Below are 15,737 nucleotides of genomic sequence, written 5' to 3' on the forward strand. Positions count from 1 at the left end.
GAGGAGCGGGATTCGCAGCTGAACGGAGAGACACCTGGCGGAGGTCGGGCCAACCGTAATTGGCAAAAGCCTTAAAAATCCAAACTGTCATGCCGGACGAACGAAAGTAAAGCCAGTTACGACGTTCGTAATTAGTGGATTTTGTGCGTTCACGTAAAATTATCGTCTAGCATCGGCGCGAAAAAGTGGGATGCTATGAAACTAAGCGGCACCATCATCGCCAAAGGTCTGGAAATGCCGAAGACTCTTTTAAATGGGATTTCAATGGTCGAGTCGGTTGAAGTGGATGGCACACCGATGGTCCCGATGGTTCACGTTCTTCAAGACCACCTTAGCAATAGTTTGCAGGTTCGGTTCGATCGCCGATAGTGCGATTTCCTTCTTTAGTTTGCTGTCAAAACAGTAAATTCGCGACCGATTCGATCAGTCACCATTTGGTACGAAAATCTTCTGTTCATTCGGCTTGTTTACGTTTTTTTCGTGAGAGTGAAGTGTCAAGGTCTGCAATTTGTTTGACCTTGAGGCCGAGTGACGTGCAAATCGTTGCTAAATTTCGCACGCGCGTGCCACTTTTAATTACAGGAGAAGAATATGACGATTAAAGAGGAGCGTTACTCGTGCGACTTCGATCATATGTACACAAGCACCAACATCCACGACAATGGAGAAGTGCGGCACATCAAAGCTATGTCCCTCCTGCACCTCGACGTCATCCAACACCAGTCCGAGGAACTTGTCAGAAAGGACAAAATCATATCTGCACTCAAGATGGAGAATGAAATGGTAATTTTCTTCCAAACTTGAAGAATTCGCGTTGCAAAAACGATCGTTTCAGCTTCAACAAAGAGTCGAGCGCATGGAGAGACGGGTCAGTCTGAACCACAAAGCCAAAGTACCAGAAGTTGTCCCGACGACAACAGGGTCTGCGTGCTCTCCGAACGAAACAGCAGAAGTGTCTCCTCCCGTTGCCACCCCGTCAGCTCAGCTCACCGTGTCTCCTGCGTCCTCAAACCTGCAGGCTGCTGTCCTCGAAAAGACTTTGATGAAGACTGAGGACACGACGCAGCAGCCGCTGAGTCCTCGCGCCATCAGCGCGAAAGGCTGCGCGACACCTCAGGCAACTCAGCAAGCGGTGAAAACGTCTGCAGTGACGCAGGAGAGACCTACTCGGAGTTGTCGCAATTCAACTGTGGCAACGGCTGAAGGCAGCCCTGCTAAACGGTATTCCTACTTGAAGTAGAAATGGAATAATGTTTATGTCTCTTAGAAAGGTTTGGAAATTAATTATTACATTTTTTTAATTCAAATTAATACTAACTTCGTGGTTGCGATGTTTTTCTCATTAAAGTGGATTTGTACAGGACAAGAATTGAAATTATTTTAATTGATCAAATTCGTATTTTGAAAAAATATCTCATTAATGTGCAAAATACCAAGTAACAGATTAATTTAAGAATTTACCAAATTTATTGAAAAAATGATCAGATTGTCAACAGGGTTCTTAAAAACCTGGGTTTTTTACATTTTGCCCGACCCACCTGGGTTTTATCGGGGGGTAATATGTTTTTTTTTTGTTTTAAGGTTATTTTAGATTTGCTTTTTTAAGAAACGAATCATTCATTACCCATACCCAAGGCTTGCCAATTTTGCTATGCGCAAAAATGAAGCATTACCTTTTTTACGTTAAAAAAACAGCCAAACATTTTTTTTATTTTTCCGCATTTTTTCAATTTTTATTTTGAAAATATTGGAGCCTTTGGTAAATTAGTGGGTTTTTTAGCCTGAAAAAAAAACCGCAAAAACCTGGGGCGTTTAAAACCGGGTGGGGAAAATTTGAAACCCTGTTTGTCAATGATTTTTTTGCTTAATTTTGATTCCTCTCATCAGTCGTAGTGATCTATCCTACAGTGTGAGAATTTTAAGAGTTGTTGCTATTCTTGAAAGGCTAGGTTTTTTATTATAGCTCAGGTAATTCATTTATTTTAAAGTTCAGACTATTTTGCTAAATAAAATACAATACATATTTTTTAAAGAGTTAGATAAAAACATATCTTTTCTGGCCACAACGGAAATATTTCGCTTTTCATTCAATTTCTAACCATTATGTTTCACAGTCCCGCGCAAAGTGGCGAATCTGCAATGAAGTCTGCTGAGAATACAGAAATGCTGGCAAGACGGTCAAAACCGTGCTTGACGAGAAGAAAAGCTAGCGAATCGACAGGTAATCGTATTCTTTTACGTTAAATACACTAATTTGTAACCAAAACCTGCAGAGGGCTCAACCGCAAAGACACGGAGCGCGCCCATAGCCACGAAAAAGAGACTGTATGTGCCAGGCACACCTGATATGAGTCTGTGGGACATCATAAATAGTCCAGAGAAGAAGGTTAAAAGCGAAAAAGTCGTAAATAATAACAGCACAACGAATCAGCCGCAGGAATTAAGCCAAATTGAACTAGAGGTGAAGAATTTGGGAATGTCCTGTGCATCATTGTTACTCATGACAAAAAAATCAGGTTCCGACGTGGAGGATAAAACACTACACAAGCTGCTACTCAATGGAAGGCACAGAAAATCTTGACGACGAGGTGTTCTTGAAAAGACACCAGCGTCTCGAGCTTGATGAAAAGAGAAGAAAAAGGTTTGTGTGAAATCCTGTTATTTCAAAAGAAATTAATTTTGCCTCTTTAGGTGGGACATCCAGAGATTGAGAGAACAGCGCCAGTACGAAAAGCTCAAACAAAAGCAATTTTCTCAAATACAAGCTGCACCCATCCCGACCAATAGAAGGTCGAAGCAGGCGAGCAAAGAGGCGCCAACTGTCCAGGAACCAGAGGCCCTTTGGCCAAGCATCGAAAGTATTCAGTTCATTGAAGTCACAAAATATTTACCTTTGGTTGCATTTGGCTCTCCTGTACCGCACATAACTGCAAGGTGAGGCTTAATTATGATATAATTTTATCAGATTTAGATATTTTTAATGTGTAGTCAGTTTATTAGAATTTGCAGCGCACCTTTGAATATTCTTGAATAAGTTTGTTTTCTGTCTATTCATTTTGAAGGAACATTTTAAAAGGTGATTTGTTTATTATGGAAAATGATTTTTTATTCAATTTTGGTGGAAGTTTCTTTAATTGTGTTTTGAGTGATTTCTGGACAATTGGACAAACTTTGAAGGTTAATCCATCTACTGCAAAAAAAATCAATTTAATGCAGGCCCTGTATCTTTTAAAAAACTAAATCGCACCTCAATAAACTACACATTCTCACAAAAATTATTTTCAAAACTATTAAATTTTTTAATTTTGTAGCAATTTGACACAATTTTTTTTGTCCAAAAGAAGGAGCTGAGAAATATAGTAGGAAAATATCCTCAAATCATTGACGAGCTTAGAGCCTTTCCTAAAGCTGGAAGAGGAATACATCAAAATATTTGTCTCTATGATTAAAGTTAATCACTGTCAATGAAGTTGTTAATATTATTTCTTTTGAGAAATTTTAATCGCGGTTGTGATTTGCAGTGATTTTGAGCTCCCATGGAGCTTCAGAGAGCCAGAGCAAAAAGAGGAGGACGACAAGCCAAAGCGCAGAAGGTCAGCATTCGCATCGACCTTGTCAGCTACCCCTTCCCCGCAGCCTGCCAATACAAGGCAAAGGGCTGTTTCTTCCCCCTCAACGTCAGCTGTGAACTTGCGAAGCAGCAGACGCAGTACAACTGCTGTCATGGCACCTGAACCAAGAAGAACTTCAAGAAGGCGATGAAGCACGGTGGTATAAATTTTAAAAAACACGAAATGTTCTTGCCTTAAAACCATTCTTTGTGAGGTGATCACTTTTCAATTTGGCGTGGATACGTGTTGTTATTTTCAAGTCATGAATTACATGGAAAATTAATGTGATTTTAGTTGCTGTGTCAAAATTGCAGTTCGGGACGTTGGAATTTATTTTGATTTGGCATTGGCTGGACTAAATTTTGCATGCTGTATCTAAGGTCTCTAAGACCTATAGAAATTTTATTTTATTCGCAAAATCCAGCCATGCCTGCTGTTTAAATATTTATTTGGTGCTTGAAAAGTTTATTTTTGTTGTTACTACGCACTCTCTTGTTTAAGAGGGATAAAAGGGAAAGATATTTCGTGTGAAATCACGTTTTTTAGTTTTTCCATGTATAACATGGCATTGGAAATAGTCACATGGTTTGATTTGCCGTCAAAAGGCGGTGCAAATTGAAAATGTCCAGTGAAAGACTCACACGGGCCATGAGTCTCGTTGCGAGCAGAGAGGTCTAGCAGGTTTTAAGTTTCTTTCCCGACCATTGCATTGATATTCAGCCACCTAGAGGCAGTCAGCACTTTTAGCTGCTTTGGTTCTGATCTGTTAGCATCATTATAAAATAGAATTGCATAACATAACACAGGCCATGTACCGGACCTTCAGAGCCACTTTTTGGCCAGTCTCTGCTCTCTTGGGCATTCCAGCTAACGCGAGGTTCACAGAATCATGGCCGCAGTACAATCACCCTAATCAGAAAATAAGTCATTGCGGAGCATTAGCGGAAATGCCAAGCAGTTTTACTGTTATTCTGTGATCAAGTTCTGTATAACGTCTTTAGGAGTTTCCATAGTTGTACATTTCAATGGTGTCAAAAATAGGCTTTTAATTATTTATTGCCAAATCTTTAATTTTTGGTCAACCCCCACCCTATCAGTGTGTTTAATAGGAAAGATGCTGGTTTTAGATTAAAAAGAGACAACCATGTACAAAGTTTATTCAACCGTATTATTATTTTATTCCACCTTAGTCTCCGACATAGAGCTTTCAGTGGGTTCTTCCTCGCTGCTCTCACTTGAATCCTCACTGTCTGTTTCCCATTCAGAGTCATCGTCTGTATCATCAGAGTCCTCCTCAACGCATCTGACGTTTAGACTAGTTTTCAGCTGCTTGGTCAGGTTGTCCAGGGCGTTTTCTTCTTCCAAGGTTATCCGCCCTGCGGTCTCCAACTCTTCCAGATCCCAGCCAATGTCATCCTTTTTAGGATTGTGCTGAAGGAATGTCCGGTTATTAACAATTTATTAATAAATTAGAAAATGTTTTACCTTTGCTAATGAGTCAGCAAGTTTGGACAGCACTTCATCGGATAAGGTTTGGGTCCAGAGAGAATATGGCTCCAAATACAGCTGAGTGTGAATGTGGTAACCTTCACAGTTTGCGAAATTCTTCATCAGGTCCAAGAGGCACTTGATCACAGCAATTCGTCCTGGAAAGACAGAGTTTAGAATTAATTAATCTTGCAAGCTAAAAATAACCCAACTAAACACTACATAAACACTCTGATTTATGTGTGCTCCCCCTATCAAGATATAATAAAAATTTACCATTTTTTAAAATAGTGATAGTCAGCTCCATTGCAGCATTTGCTAGCTTCCAGTTTCTGTATAGAGGTATGCAAAGAGCTCTTCTCATGCAGGACAAAGTCAATTTCTGCACTGAAGTAAATTTTCTAAGCCAGCTGAACGTTGCACTGAGCCTTCGTATCGATCTAGCACTCTCGAAACTGAGATCACCTGCAAAAATATTATTAGTTGGTCTTAAATATTTTATTAAGTTGTTTTCAAACCTTGGGTTGTAATTTGTTCATGTGCCCAGCAGAACACAATTTCAGCCAGGCCCAAAAGTGCTGATTTCTGCTCATCTTGAGTCAGCTTCAAGATTTCTAGCTTAGGCAGTCTAAGAAGCTGTTCCTGCTCACTGGCAATGAATTCTGCGACAATTTTAATTAATCGTTAAGAGGCTTGTTCAAGTTCAATATTTACCATCAGACTTTGGAACCAAGCCCTTCTTGTCTGCAAGCAAGGGCAAAATCAATTCCTCCTCTTCAGCCCAGTCTGCGAGGTAGTGATCTTGGCTGAAGTGCTTGTTTTCCCAGGTTTCCTGTAGTTTTTCCCGTTCTGATGAAGGTGTGTCATCAGGTGATTGCAGGTCCATTAACTCTGGCAGATCAGCCTGCGAAAAAAAATCAATTAGACTCTACTTATTTTATTGCAGTCATTTTCTCGAGTAGAAAAAATTCTTTCGGCAGCCATAATTCAATCTCTTGCAAGGTGAAATTGAAACCACATAATTTTTGGCAATGATAGAATAATTATAGAGGGCAGTTTTATGACAGTCACAAGAAAAAATATTCTCTAGTGAGGATTTGAACATTAGTTAATTGTGTATGCATCAATTTACCTCCCTGTGCCTTAGAACTCCGCACTTCTGGTGTGCGAAACCATATTGAGGAAGAAGCAGAGAGTCATCAAGAGATCCCTCCTCAATTTCTTGATCAATGTACCAATCGAAATCCAACAGCTCTTGTGATACATTTGGTTCTCCTGTAAAATATTCCCATTCCCAACTAAGATCAAAACATAAAAAAAACGAATGAAATTTACATACCTAAGACTTCTATTTTAGGAATAGCTTTTCCTGACGGAGTTTGTATTAAAATATTAGTCATTTTTAAATTTTCAAAATGCTGTCCTTTGTTGCATTTGGACAGCGTGACAACATAGTCTCCGGAGTCGACGTCAAAATACCCTTTGGATTTGCCATCCTCGATCACAGGGCCTGGCAGATGCAGCCTAAAAATTTGCATACTCGTTAAAACTCTCCAAAATGTAGTTAAGTCAAGAAAATGTCAAATTTTTTTCTTTCAAAACGTACCTTAAATAGAACGGCGAGGCAGAGAAGCACACGATATTCTCGTCCACGTTTATTTCAGATTCGTTGACATCCGTGTAAGGCGCATGAATTCGGAATACTAAACTCTCCTCGGTTTGCTCAACTTGATATCTAGGCGTGATCATCGTGGTATTTAGAATATGTGAATTATTCCTAAACAATTTCACATGGCAGCAAATTTTAGTCCTTCACTAAACAAAACAACTAAGGAACTATGTCTCCCGTACTCGTGCTCCCTCTCCGCTTTATTGTCTGTGTGCCTCGTGCTCGTGTGCTGTGTACGGGACACGCCCCCTTATCCCTTATTGCTATTTTCGCCGCAAGGGGCCTCCGTAGTGACTGCGATTTGCGAGTTGCATAACCTTGGCAGCAGATGGCGACTGTCATTTCAGGGATATAGGAAGAAAACAATCGTTCGGCTATAAATTTCATTATATTTTGTCTCGTTTCCGTAAATAAACATACAAGAGCGGCTGCTAACAACAGAAATACACTTAAAGGTAATCGGCGAGAGCTGGAGTTGTCGGCCGGCACCGCCCGGCTCTCGCGGGCGGCGACGGTTCGCCTGCTGTGCGGGGATTAATATCGACTAAAGGTCACGGCATTCATTTTGATAGACCACGGGCGAAATTTTGTGCACGTCAATGAACCGACCCTAATTAGACGATATCGGCGCGATTGATTACTAATTTCGCTATGTTTGTTTCAGGCGGCCGCCTTTAAAAACCATGTCTACTGCCCAACAGTTTTGCTTGAGATGGAATAATCATCAGCCGAACTTTGTAACCGTGTTTAGTTCCTTGTTACACAGCCAGGCCCTCACAGACGTCACACTTGCTGCCGATGGACAGCAAATAGAAGCTCACAAACTTGTGCTTTCAGCTTGCAGTACTTATTTCCAGGTCGATTATTTAGCCTTTGATTGTTTTGGTTATTTAATTTGAATTATTTCTTTAATTTCAGGCGCTTTTTACTTCATACAGTGGTCATCAGCATCCTATTGTGATACTGAAAGATGTCACTTTCAGAGACCTTCGAACTATGGTAGATTTTATGTACTCGGGAGAAGTGCACGTTACCCAAGAACAACTTCCTTCAATTATTAAGGTATCGAAACATGGGATTTGTCTTGGAATTGGTTAAAACTTAGCTCCATCTGTAGACGGCTGAGATGCTGAAAGTGAAAGGACTCGCTGAGGGCCAGGATATGTCTCACGTGGACAAATCACAGGTAATAATATGAAATCTGGATACTATCCAGTTTACGGTTAACTGCATTGCAATAATGAGTGTATTTCCTGAACTAGATTTTTTGTTGCATCAAATTGTGAAAAATTTCAATGGGCCAATCAATTGCAAGTGGACACTTTTTTAATATTTACTCCTGCTTCTTTTACTCAGAATCGTATATTATTTTATTTTATTTTATTTCATTTTAATGGTCCAGAATAAGACTAAAAAACCTTTCATTACTGAAAAACAGTAAGGAAACACATTCTAATTGCAAAGGACACGCAGCTCTCCACGGAATCGTCGCGGCTGTCGTGCGAGGCGCTGGGTGCGTCCACGGAGTCCCACCAGACCTGGAGCTCTGAAAGGCGAAGTCCCTCGCCGTCGATTTCCCCCTCGGCCGCCTCGAGACGCAAGAGGATGCGAAAGTCGTCGACGGGCTCCACGTCCGGCTCAGGGGTGGCAGAGCGAGTGTCGGACCACCAGAGCGAAGTTGCATATCCCCACCACTCGCCTCGGCTGGAGCAGCAGGGCTCGGCGCAGATGAACCTGTCGACGGACATGTCCGAGCGGAGCATACGGGAGCAGGCGAGCACCGACTCGGAAATCCAGAACTGCTCGCAGGATAGCGGGAACGAGCAGATGCCTTTATCCATGGTAGCGAGCATTCGCGTCCTCAGGTCAGTTGTTAATTTTCTGCTGTCTCGGTTCAGGTCCACCCTGGCGTGCAGCAGCAGCAACAGCAGCACCCGAGCAGGGCCGTCGAGGAGGTGCCCAGCCCCCTGATGGAGCCCAGCGCGGCCCACCACTACTCCCCCCTCAGCGCGTCAGCTGGTGAGACACACTCCTTTTCCTCCTCCCCCTTTTCACCTTTTTTTATATTTTTGAGGGCGTTTGTGGATATTGATTTGATTAACCAGCAAGTGTTTCTCTGTGCTTTCTATCTCTTGTGTCTGTTCTCGAAACGAAATTCAGTCAAATCAGTGTACTTGATAACTCTTTACTTGGAAAGGAACTGGAATTGGGTGGTTAACCAGCAAGTTTTTTCTCTTCCAATAGATTCTTGTTTTTTTCCTTGCAAATTTGCTGCGGCGGGGGATGGATGGCGTTCAGTCAGAGGCACTTGCTGGGTAACATCAATTCTGTTTCTGGCAGGGCACCAATTTCGGATGTGAAAGCATTCTGTACTCGCAATTGGCCAAGCTAATTTAGCATTTTCAGGGTTTGCTCACTGCATTCTGAAGCAATTTCTCTCGTGCAATTTTTTCTGTAAAAAATCTTGGATTTTTTAACGTAGAAGTCCTGTAAAAATTATTTTGTATGCTGATTTTAAATTATTTTGCTGGAAAAGGAAGCATCCAGCCAGTATTTTTTTTAATAGTCACAAAGACATGATTTTAATCTCTAGATTTTTGTATTGTGGCAGTTTTAGACCGTTTTGGAGTGCATATATGATAATATTGATGTGTCAAAAGCAGGGTTTGCCAATTTTTCTATGCACCACTGGTTATTTCGCATTAAACTAGTCAGACAACCACTAATTTCTTTTCGTAATATAATTACTGAAAAGATTATATTTTGTGCCACAAAAGATATATAGAGTATGTACAATTCAATTAAAATGTTAGTAAAGACATAATTTTTTAAAAATCAGTGACAGAAAATCTTTATTTTTGCAAAATGCAGTGGGGTTTACTGAAAGAGATAAAACTCGTTTGTCTGCGAACTCTTTCAAACGTTTAAAAATTGCGTAAATTGTGCGCATTAGGCACTGAAAAAATAAAAGATTTTATTTAATTCAAAATCTTACCAAGAATCATGATTCATTTCGATAAGAAATAAAAAGAAGAGAAAAAATGTCTAAATATATTTGATTTACAGGCCTTTTTTCTATGTAGAGAATTTTAAGTATGTGGTGAGCTTGCAATAAAATTCTATCAGAAAACGTTTGTTAAGAAATTTTTCAAGTTAATGCCAGAGCCAATTGCGATCGGAACGAGAGTCGAGTTCACGGTGCAGAATGCTTGCCGAACGCAAATGAAAGTCGAGTCGCTGATCATGCCCGTCTAATGTAGGCTTCCAATGGGACCCGAGCCACAGCAGCGTGTACTACCCCCGCTACCCGCACCCCTCGTGTTCGTTCATCAACACCGGCCCCCCGACCATATCTCCGGACGCGCTGCGGCACAACGTGGTGCCCGCGTTCCAGCCGAAGCGGCAGTCGCCGTGCAGCATCAACATCCCGTCGGTGTCGCAGGCGAGCCCGGCGCCTTCGACGCCGTCGCCATCGGCGCCGCCGGCTGCGACGCCGCCGACGTCGCCGAGTCCGACGGTGCGGCGCAAGCGGACGGACACGCAGCGCGACGAGAATTTTCTGCAAGCCCTGGAGGCAGTGCGAACCGGCGGAATCGGATTCTGCAAGGCGGCTCGCATGTATGGCGTCAACAATCGGACGCTGTGGCTCGAGTACCGCCGCCGGGGCTATCCGATCACGCGTCCGAGCCTGAAGCCGCGGGCCACCACGCCGCAGGAGTACCAGTACCCGACGGTCGTGATGAAGAAGGAGCCGGGCGACTCGAGCTGCAGCAACGACGATTCGACCTTGGGTGAGGGCACCTCCTCCATGCCCCCCACCCCCGAGCAGCAGCAGCAGCAGCAACAACAGCCGCCCCCGCAACAGCAGCAACAGCCGCCGCCCCCGCAGCCCCAACAGCAGCAGCAGCAGCAGGCGGTGAGCCAGAACCAGGTCGCCTACCAGCAGGCCACGCCGGCCGAAGTCATGTTTCTGCAGTCCAGCGACATTTTCTGACATCCACGCGACAAGAAATAATCCAAGGCGAAGGCCTCGACGTCTCACTCGCTGAACTTCTACCAGCACTATCCTTTCTACTGAGAGCGGGGTGTTTCGAGGCCAATCGGATCACGCACGTTGGACTGAAGTGATGTTTGAAGGATTGCAATTTTTGCGGTGTCGAATCGCTGAACTTACAGCCCCACCCCACGTGGGGAAAACTGCAATTTTTTAGTTGAAGAGCCATGATCGTGTACCAAGTGCTATGGAGTTATACATATATAAATTACTAAGATTTTTCTCGCGAGCATTTAACAAGGAAACCTGTATGTGCACTAAATTTAATAGCAATTTTCTTTCATCTAACATCTTTATTTTTGTGATAATTCACTAAAATATAATTTGGGACCAATCGTGATGATATTTTGGTATGAAAATTCCCCTTGATGAGACGAATCGATTGATCTTTACGATAAATTGCTTTGATTGTATTAATACTTCAATTTTATGTCATAATTTTAAACTCGTACAAAAGCTGATTAAATTGGCTATTTTTAAATTTAAAACTTTTAAAGGCATCAATAATAAAAAATTAAGAAAGGACAGTCATTTCTTTAAAGATCGTTCGATCCAAAAGTCTTGGTAAAGGAGTTTCTGCATACAAAAATTCATAATGATTGGACCAATTTTGTCAATTTGAAAAAAATAATTAAAATAAAATCCCCAAAAGATGCCATGCTAATTATAGGCTCTGTAAAGTCTGTAACTTACGAAAAATTAATCTGCCATTTTTTTATTCTAGATATTATGCAAAATTTGCTTGTAAAATTGGGGATGTTGTACATGGGGTTTTCTTGTAATTTGAATTCACTTTTATTTGCTACCAATCATTGAAACCAAACTTCATTCCTAAATGTGAAAACCAGACTAGAGTGGTTCTTGTCATTTATTTTGCAAACAACGTTAAGTGTCATAAAATCTCAATAATTTTACTAGGAGTAATGTTGCAGAACACGCGGAATAGATTGATTAAAAAACGATAATAATCAGAATTTCTGCTGGCTCAGAGGTTCGTGTTATTTTGAGAGCTGCGGATTCTTTTTATAGACGAATTGCTTGCTGATGGACCGAATTGGTTCAACAACTGTAAATAATATGCATTACCAGCTTCATTATACATACGTGTACACTTTCTAACAGACACACACTCGTACTTAAATGTTTAGATTTCGTTTTAGGATGCCATTAGAGAGGTAAAAGAAGTCTATGAACTATTACGAGACGTAATACAAATAATTATCAATGTGAACTTACCATAGTTGTTGATAAAAAAGGTGATGCACTTGAAGTCTACTTAAATGGCTTAAATTAACAATTAGGTGGACCTCATTATTTAAAGTTATACATACAAAAAATATATGTATTCGATGAAACCAGAACGGTAGCTAAAGAATGTATGTTTAGTGCCATAATATGCATGCTGATTTTATCATTTTGTAACGTGTAAGCGACGAAGGAACATTTATTCCTTAAATTGATGTATACTAGAAAAAACGTTTCATGTAATCACGAGAACTAGTATTCTTAGAGAAAAAAATATCTTGCTATATGATCTGCAATAAATTATGTACGGTCAATAAATGTTGACTACGAGAAATACTGTGTATTTTTATTTTCCAGCCGCACAGAGGAAACACTTGCTTTTCTAATAATTGGGGAGTAAACTAATAACTAATTCACCAATAATTGGAAAAGTCCATTTGCCTACAGATGATCTCGCCATGCAATTTTTCGGATGCTTCCACTGTGATTTCAGTTTCTATCTTGTTGCTGTGAATTTTTCTTGGCTTGACTAAAGGACAGTCCAGTGTGTTTTTTTCAAAAGTTTCAGGGAATAACCGCTCTTTCCCAAAATTGTTTTTAGACGTAAAAAAATACGAAACCGTCTATTTTAAAAATTATAAATATTAAATAAACCTCGAATTTAACTATAGGTTCTTGTGTGTCTTGCATGAGAAGCCTGAAAATTTATTAAACGGCTAAATTATACAAACAAATCCCTTCAGCATATCTTAAAATGATATTTATACGGAGGATTTTAATTTTAAAATTATATCTACAGAAATAGCGTTATTAATTATATGTTTTTTCATTTCTCTCCATCAGCTCAAAACTTTTTTATAATTGCATTTATATTATTCTCTTTAGCAGAATGGCTTGAATTTTTCAACAATTTTCTATGGTTTTTGGCAAAATAAAAATATGAAATATACCTGACCTGCTAGTCAAACTCAGATAGTTTAAAAACGTTACCTTGAACCGTGTTAATGAACCATTATTTACAAATATTGTGGAAAATTCTTAAATCTTAGGGCTTTTCTGGAAAGTAGAAAATAGCACACCGATCTATTCGTATTTTCTAGATAAGTCATATCATCACGGTTGAATGAAAACTGGCTTGAAAATTCTATTTTGAAACATTTCCCATGCAAAATACCTTCGGAGCCTTATAACTACCAAACTCTGTAAATTCTACAAAAATTTAATGCTGGTTGCCAAAATCTAAAACGTCAAACCTTAGGCTTTTCCCTGTAAGAGCTGGATTTAATCTTAATAAATCGAAGTGCAAGTAGCCTAAAATTGTATATTTATAAACCATCTGCTAGCGACTTAAAACTCAAAGGACTTCCTCAAATAATGGCAAAAGAATTAACAAGAATAAATTAATTTTCCCGTTTTCTCTAGGCAAAGGCTCGCTGTCGCCAAAGCAAAAAAGAGGCCGTCTCCTAATCCGTCAACCACGCTTAAAAAAGGAAACCGATCCGCTAAGCTTCGAAAGCGACCCAGAAGACCTGGACTCGCCACAGCCATCGACGTCGCAACACTTCCTTCAGGTGCCGCACCTCAAGGTCGAGCGGCAGACCTCGGAGCCGCTGCCTGCCAAGTCGTCTTTGCTGCAGGTGCCGACCCCCGCCTACCTGCCCAAACAGCATTCCCAGCCCCTCCTGCCGAGCCAGCAGAGCAAACCCCTGACCCCCAAGTCGTCCATCCTGCTGCGGCAGGCGACCATCACGCTGTCCTCGGAGGCCGGCACCAGCGGCCGGACGTACAAGGAGCAGGTGCCGGTGCTGACGGTCACCGCAGAGCCGGCGCCGCGCAGTCTCGTCCGCAGGGAGCCGATCAAGCGAGCCATCTCGACGCCGGTGCCGTCCACCTCGGACCAGGAGCGCCTCGGACACTGTCCACTGCTGCGGCCCGGCCCGGCGCTCGGCTGCAACTTCTGCTGGAACACGATCGACCAGCACAACCGCATCCTGCGCCGCAAGACCAAGTACTACTGCCCCGAATGCCAGACCAATTTATGCATCGTGCCCTGTTTCCAAGAGTACCACCAGAAGTTCGACCGCCAGACGGCGTCCACCATTCGCTCCTCGTCGACGCTCGCGTCCGCCCTGCTCGGCACGTCTGCCTCCTCGCCTGGAACGGTGGAAGAGTATGCGGCCACGGCTTCACCTTGAATTTAATATTTTAATTCAACATTTTTAGACTTGGGAAATTTATTCAGTTTTATTTTTTCTTACAGCTACCGAGCAAGCTTAAAAAAACATACCATCCCCTTAAAAATTAATTGGAGATTCTTAAAATTTTTGTTATTTTCTCGTGTCCGTGAAATTACGGAAATTATATTGCAATTAATGCAGTCGATTTTCTGGAAAAATGCATTAATCCTCTGATTCTAAACTCCTTGGCAATTTGCAAATTCAGAATTTTGGGTCCAAAAAATTTAATAGAGCTCCCAAGTCAAGAAATTTTAAAACCCTTGAAAAGAATAGGGAATTTTGGTGATACACAGGGTTTCCCCTTGCATCTAATTATCAACTTTATCTCTCTAAAAAATTATCTTCTGACTGAGAATTTGCACTCATTGGTGTAACAAAATAATCTACGTACATTTGGGACACGATATCTTGCCCGCATTGTTTTCAATTAAATACTAAGCAAAGTTGGTGTTTTAAAAAAGATGAAGTAATTTTAAACAACACAATAACAAATTACTGTGATAGAAATTTCCTGTAAAAATGCCCAAACTCACATTCATTTTGGCGTTAAAATAGATCGAAATTAATTTGAGGATGCCTTTTGGTGCGAAGGCAGATTGACTTTTTATGATCTCAAGCTATTTTTTCACAAACTTCATCGCTTTTTTTAATTTTCTTCTCTTCAAAGCAACATTTCTAAAGGTTTGGAATTAACTCAAACACTAAACGCATCAGCTATATAGAAATCAACATTGCTCCACAACTCCTCTACGAAAATTAAAGGATTTTACTGCAAAGAAATATATATATATTAAATATTTTTAGAACATAAATTAGATTCAAACTAAGCGATAAACACGTGTTTCGTGTGTGAAATAACTGTCACCTCTCTTCCAAAGTTGAAACGTTTATTCACATATTATATTTTTGACGTACTAAATCATTTTTCCTCTTTGGAATTAATGTCATACAACGAAAGAATATTCAAATTTGCGACCTTGCGTGCAACTTCTGTATCGTCACTCAATGTGCCTATGAACTGTTCTTCTTGCTTCACTTTGTAAAAATGTAATTTAATAATTATATTTACATGGGATCACTTTTGTCGATGCCTTGCTCAACTATAGCGCGTCGTGTGACTTGAACCACACACACGTGTCAGTTATTATTTTTCAAGAGTTAAAGAATTTAAATGGTTTTAGGAGCCGAAATTCAACACGCGTCATCATACTTTAATAGTGCAAAGCACCAGAAAGTACATTCGTGGAAAAAAATTAACAGAAAAGCACAAAAATCTTTACAGAAATCCTTAACTGTTGGTTTCATTTTATTGGATGTGAAACTTTTCAGATATATATGTGATTGTATATTGTATGTCACATTCGAATAAAAATATTGTACTAGATTTCTCAGGATCTACTTGCATGTCATTTTCTCTACCAATAATTATTAGT

General features: G+C 40.7%; 3 protein-coding genes across 9 annotated transcripts; 2 read left to right on the plus strand and 1 right to left on the minus strand.

Annotated features, from left to right (window-relative positions):
- The first annotated feature begins 37 nt into the window (after nt 1-37).
- Nucleotides 38-4,769, plus strand: LOC135942560 (male-specific lethal 1-like 1). Of its 2 annotated transcripts, none has more exons than XM_065488727.1 (8): nt 38-348; nt 583-783; nt 836-1,221; nt 2,115-2,221; nt 2,274-2,461; nt 2,517-2,641; nt 2,692-2,934; nt 3,522-4,769. In XM_065488727.1, exons 1-8 carry the CDS (start codon nt 196-198, stop codon nt 3,760-3,762), a joined length of 1,644 nt encoding a protein of 547 aa, XP_065344799.1. In that variant the 5' UTR covers nt 38-195; the 3' UTR covers nt 3,763-4,769. The 2 variants fall into 2 exon arrangements, with proteins under 2 accessions (XP_065344799.1, XP_065344800.1); XM_065488728.1 differs by having other exon boundaries at nt 314-437.
- Nucleotides 4,733-6,964, minus strand: LOC135942561 (protein SHQ1 homolog). The gene is made up of 8 exons (XM_065488729.1): nt 6,706-6,964; nt 6,439-6,623; nt 6,232-6,374; nt 5,814-6,003; nt 5,618-5,761; nt 5,376-5,564; nt 5,097-5,257; nt 4,733-5,042 (listed from the first exon to the last, which is right to left on the minus strand). The coding sequence occupies exons 1-8, from the start codon at nt 6,846-6,848 to the stop codon at nt 4,788-4,790; spliced, it is 1,410 nt and encodes a 469-aa protein (XP_065344801.1). The 5' UTR covers nt 6,849-6,964; the 3' UTR covers nt 4,733-4,787.
- A 60-nt stretch (nt 6,965-7,024) lies between these two features.
- Nucleotides 7,025-15,698, plus strand: LOC135942558 (protein bric-a-brac 1-like). 6 transcript variants are annotated; one of them, XM_065488721.1, is made up of 7 exons: nt 7,025-7,223; nt 7,433-7,625; nt 7,687-7,830; nt 7,886-7,954; nt 8,233-8,613; nt 8,667-8,787; nt 13,490-15,698. In XM_065488721.1, the coding sequence occupies exons 2-7, from the start codon at nt 7,452-7,454 to the stop codon at nt 14,260-14,262; spliced, it is 1,662 nt and encodes a 553-aa protein (XP_065344793.1). In that variant the 5' UTR covers nt 7,025-7,223; nt 7,433-7,451; the 3' UTR covers nt 14,263-15,698. The 6 variants fall into 6 exon arrangements, with proteins under 6 accessions (XP_065344793.1, XP_065344794.1, XP_065344795.1 ...); XM_065488722.1 differs by having other exon boundaries at nt 7,026-7,223; nt 8,233-8,610; XM_065488723.1 differs by having other exon boundaries at nt 7,027-7,223; nt 8,242-8,613.
- The last annotated feature ends 39 nt before the right edge of the window (nt 15,699-15,737 follow it).

The sequence above is a fragment of the Cloeon dipterum genome, chromosome 4, assembly GCF_949628265.1.
Source record: "Cloeon dipterum chromosome 4, ieCloDipt1.1, whole genome shotgun sequence".
Classification (NCBI taxonomy): domain Eukaryota; kingdom Metazoa; phylum Arthropoda; class Insecta; order Ephemeroptera; family Baetidae; genus Cloeon; species Cloeon dipterum.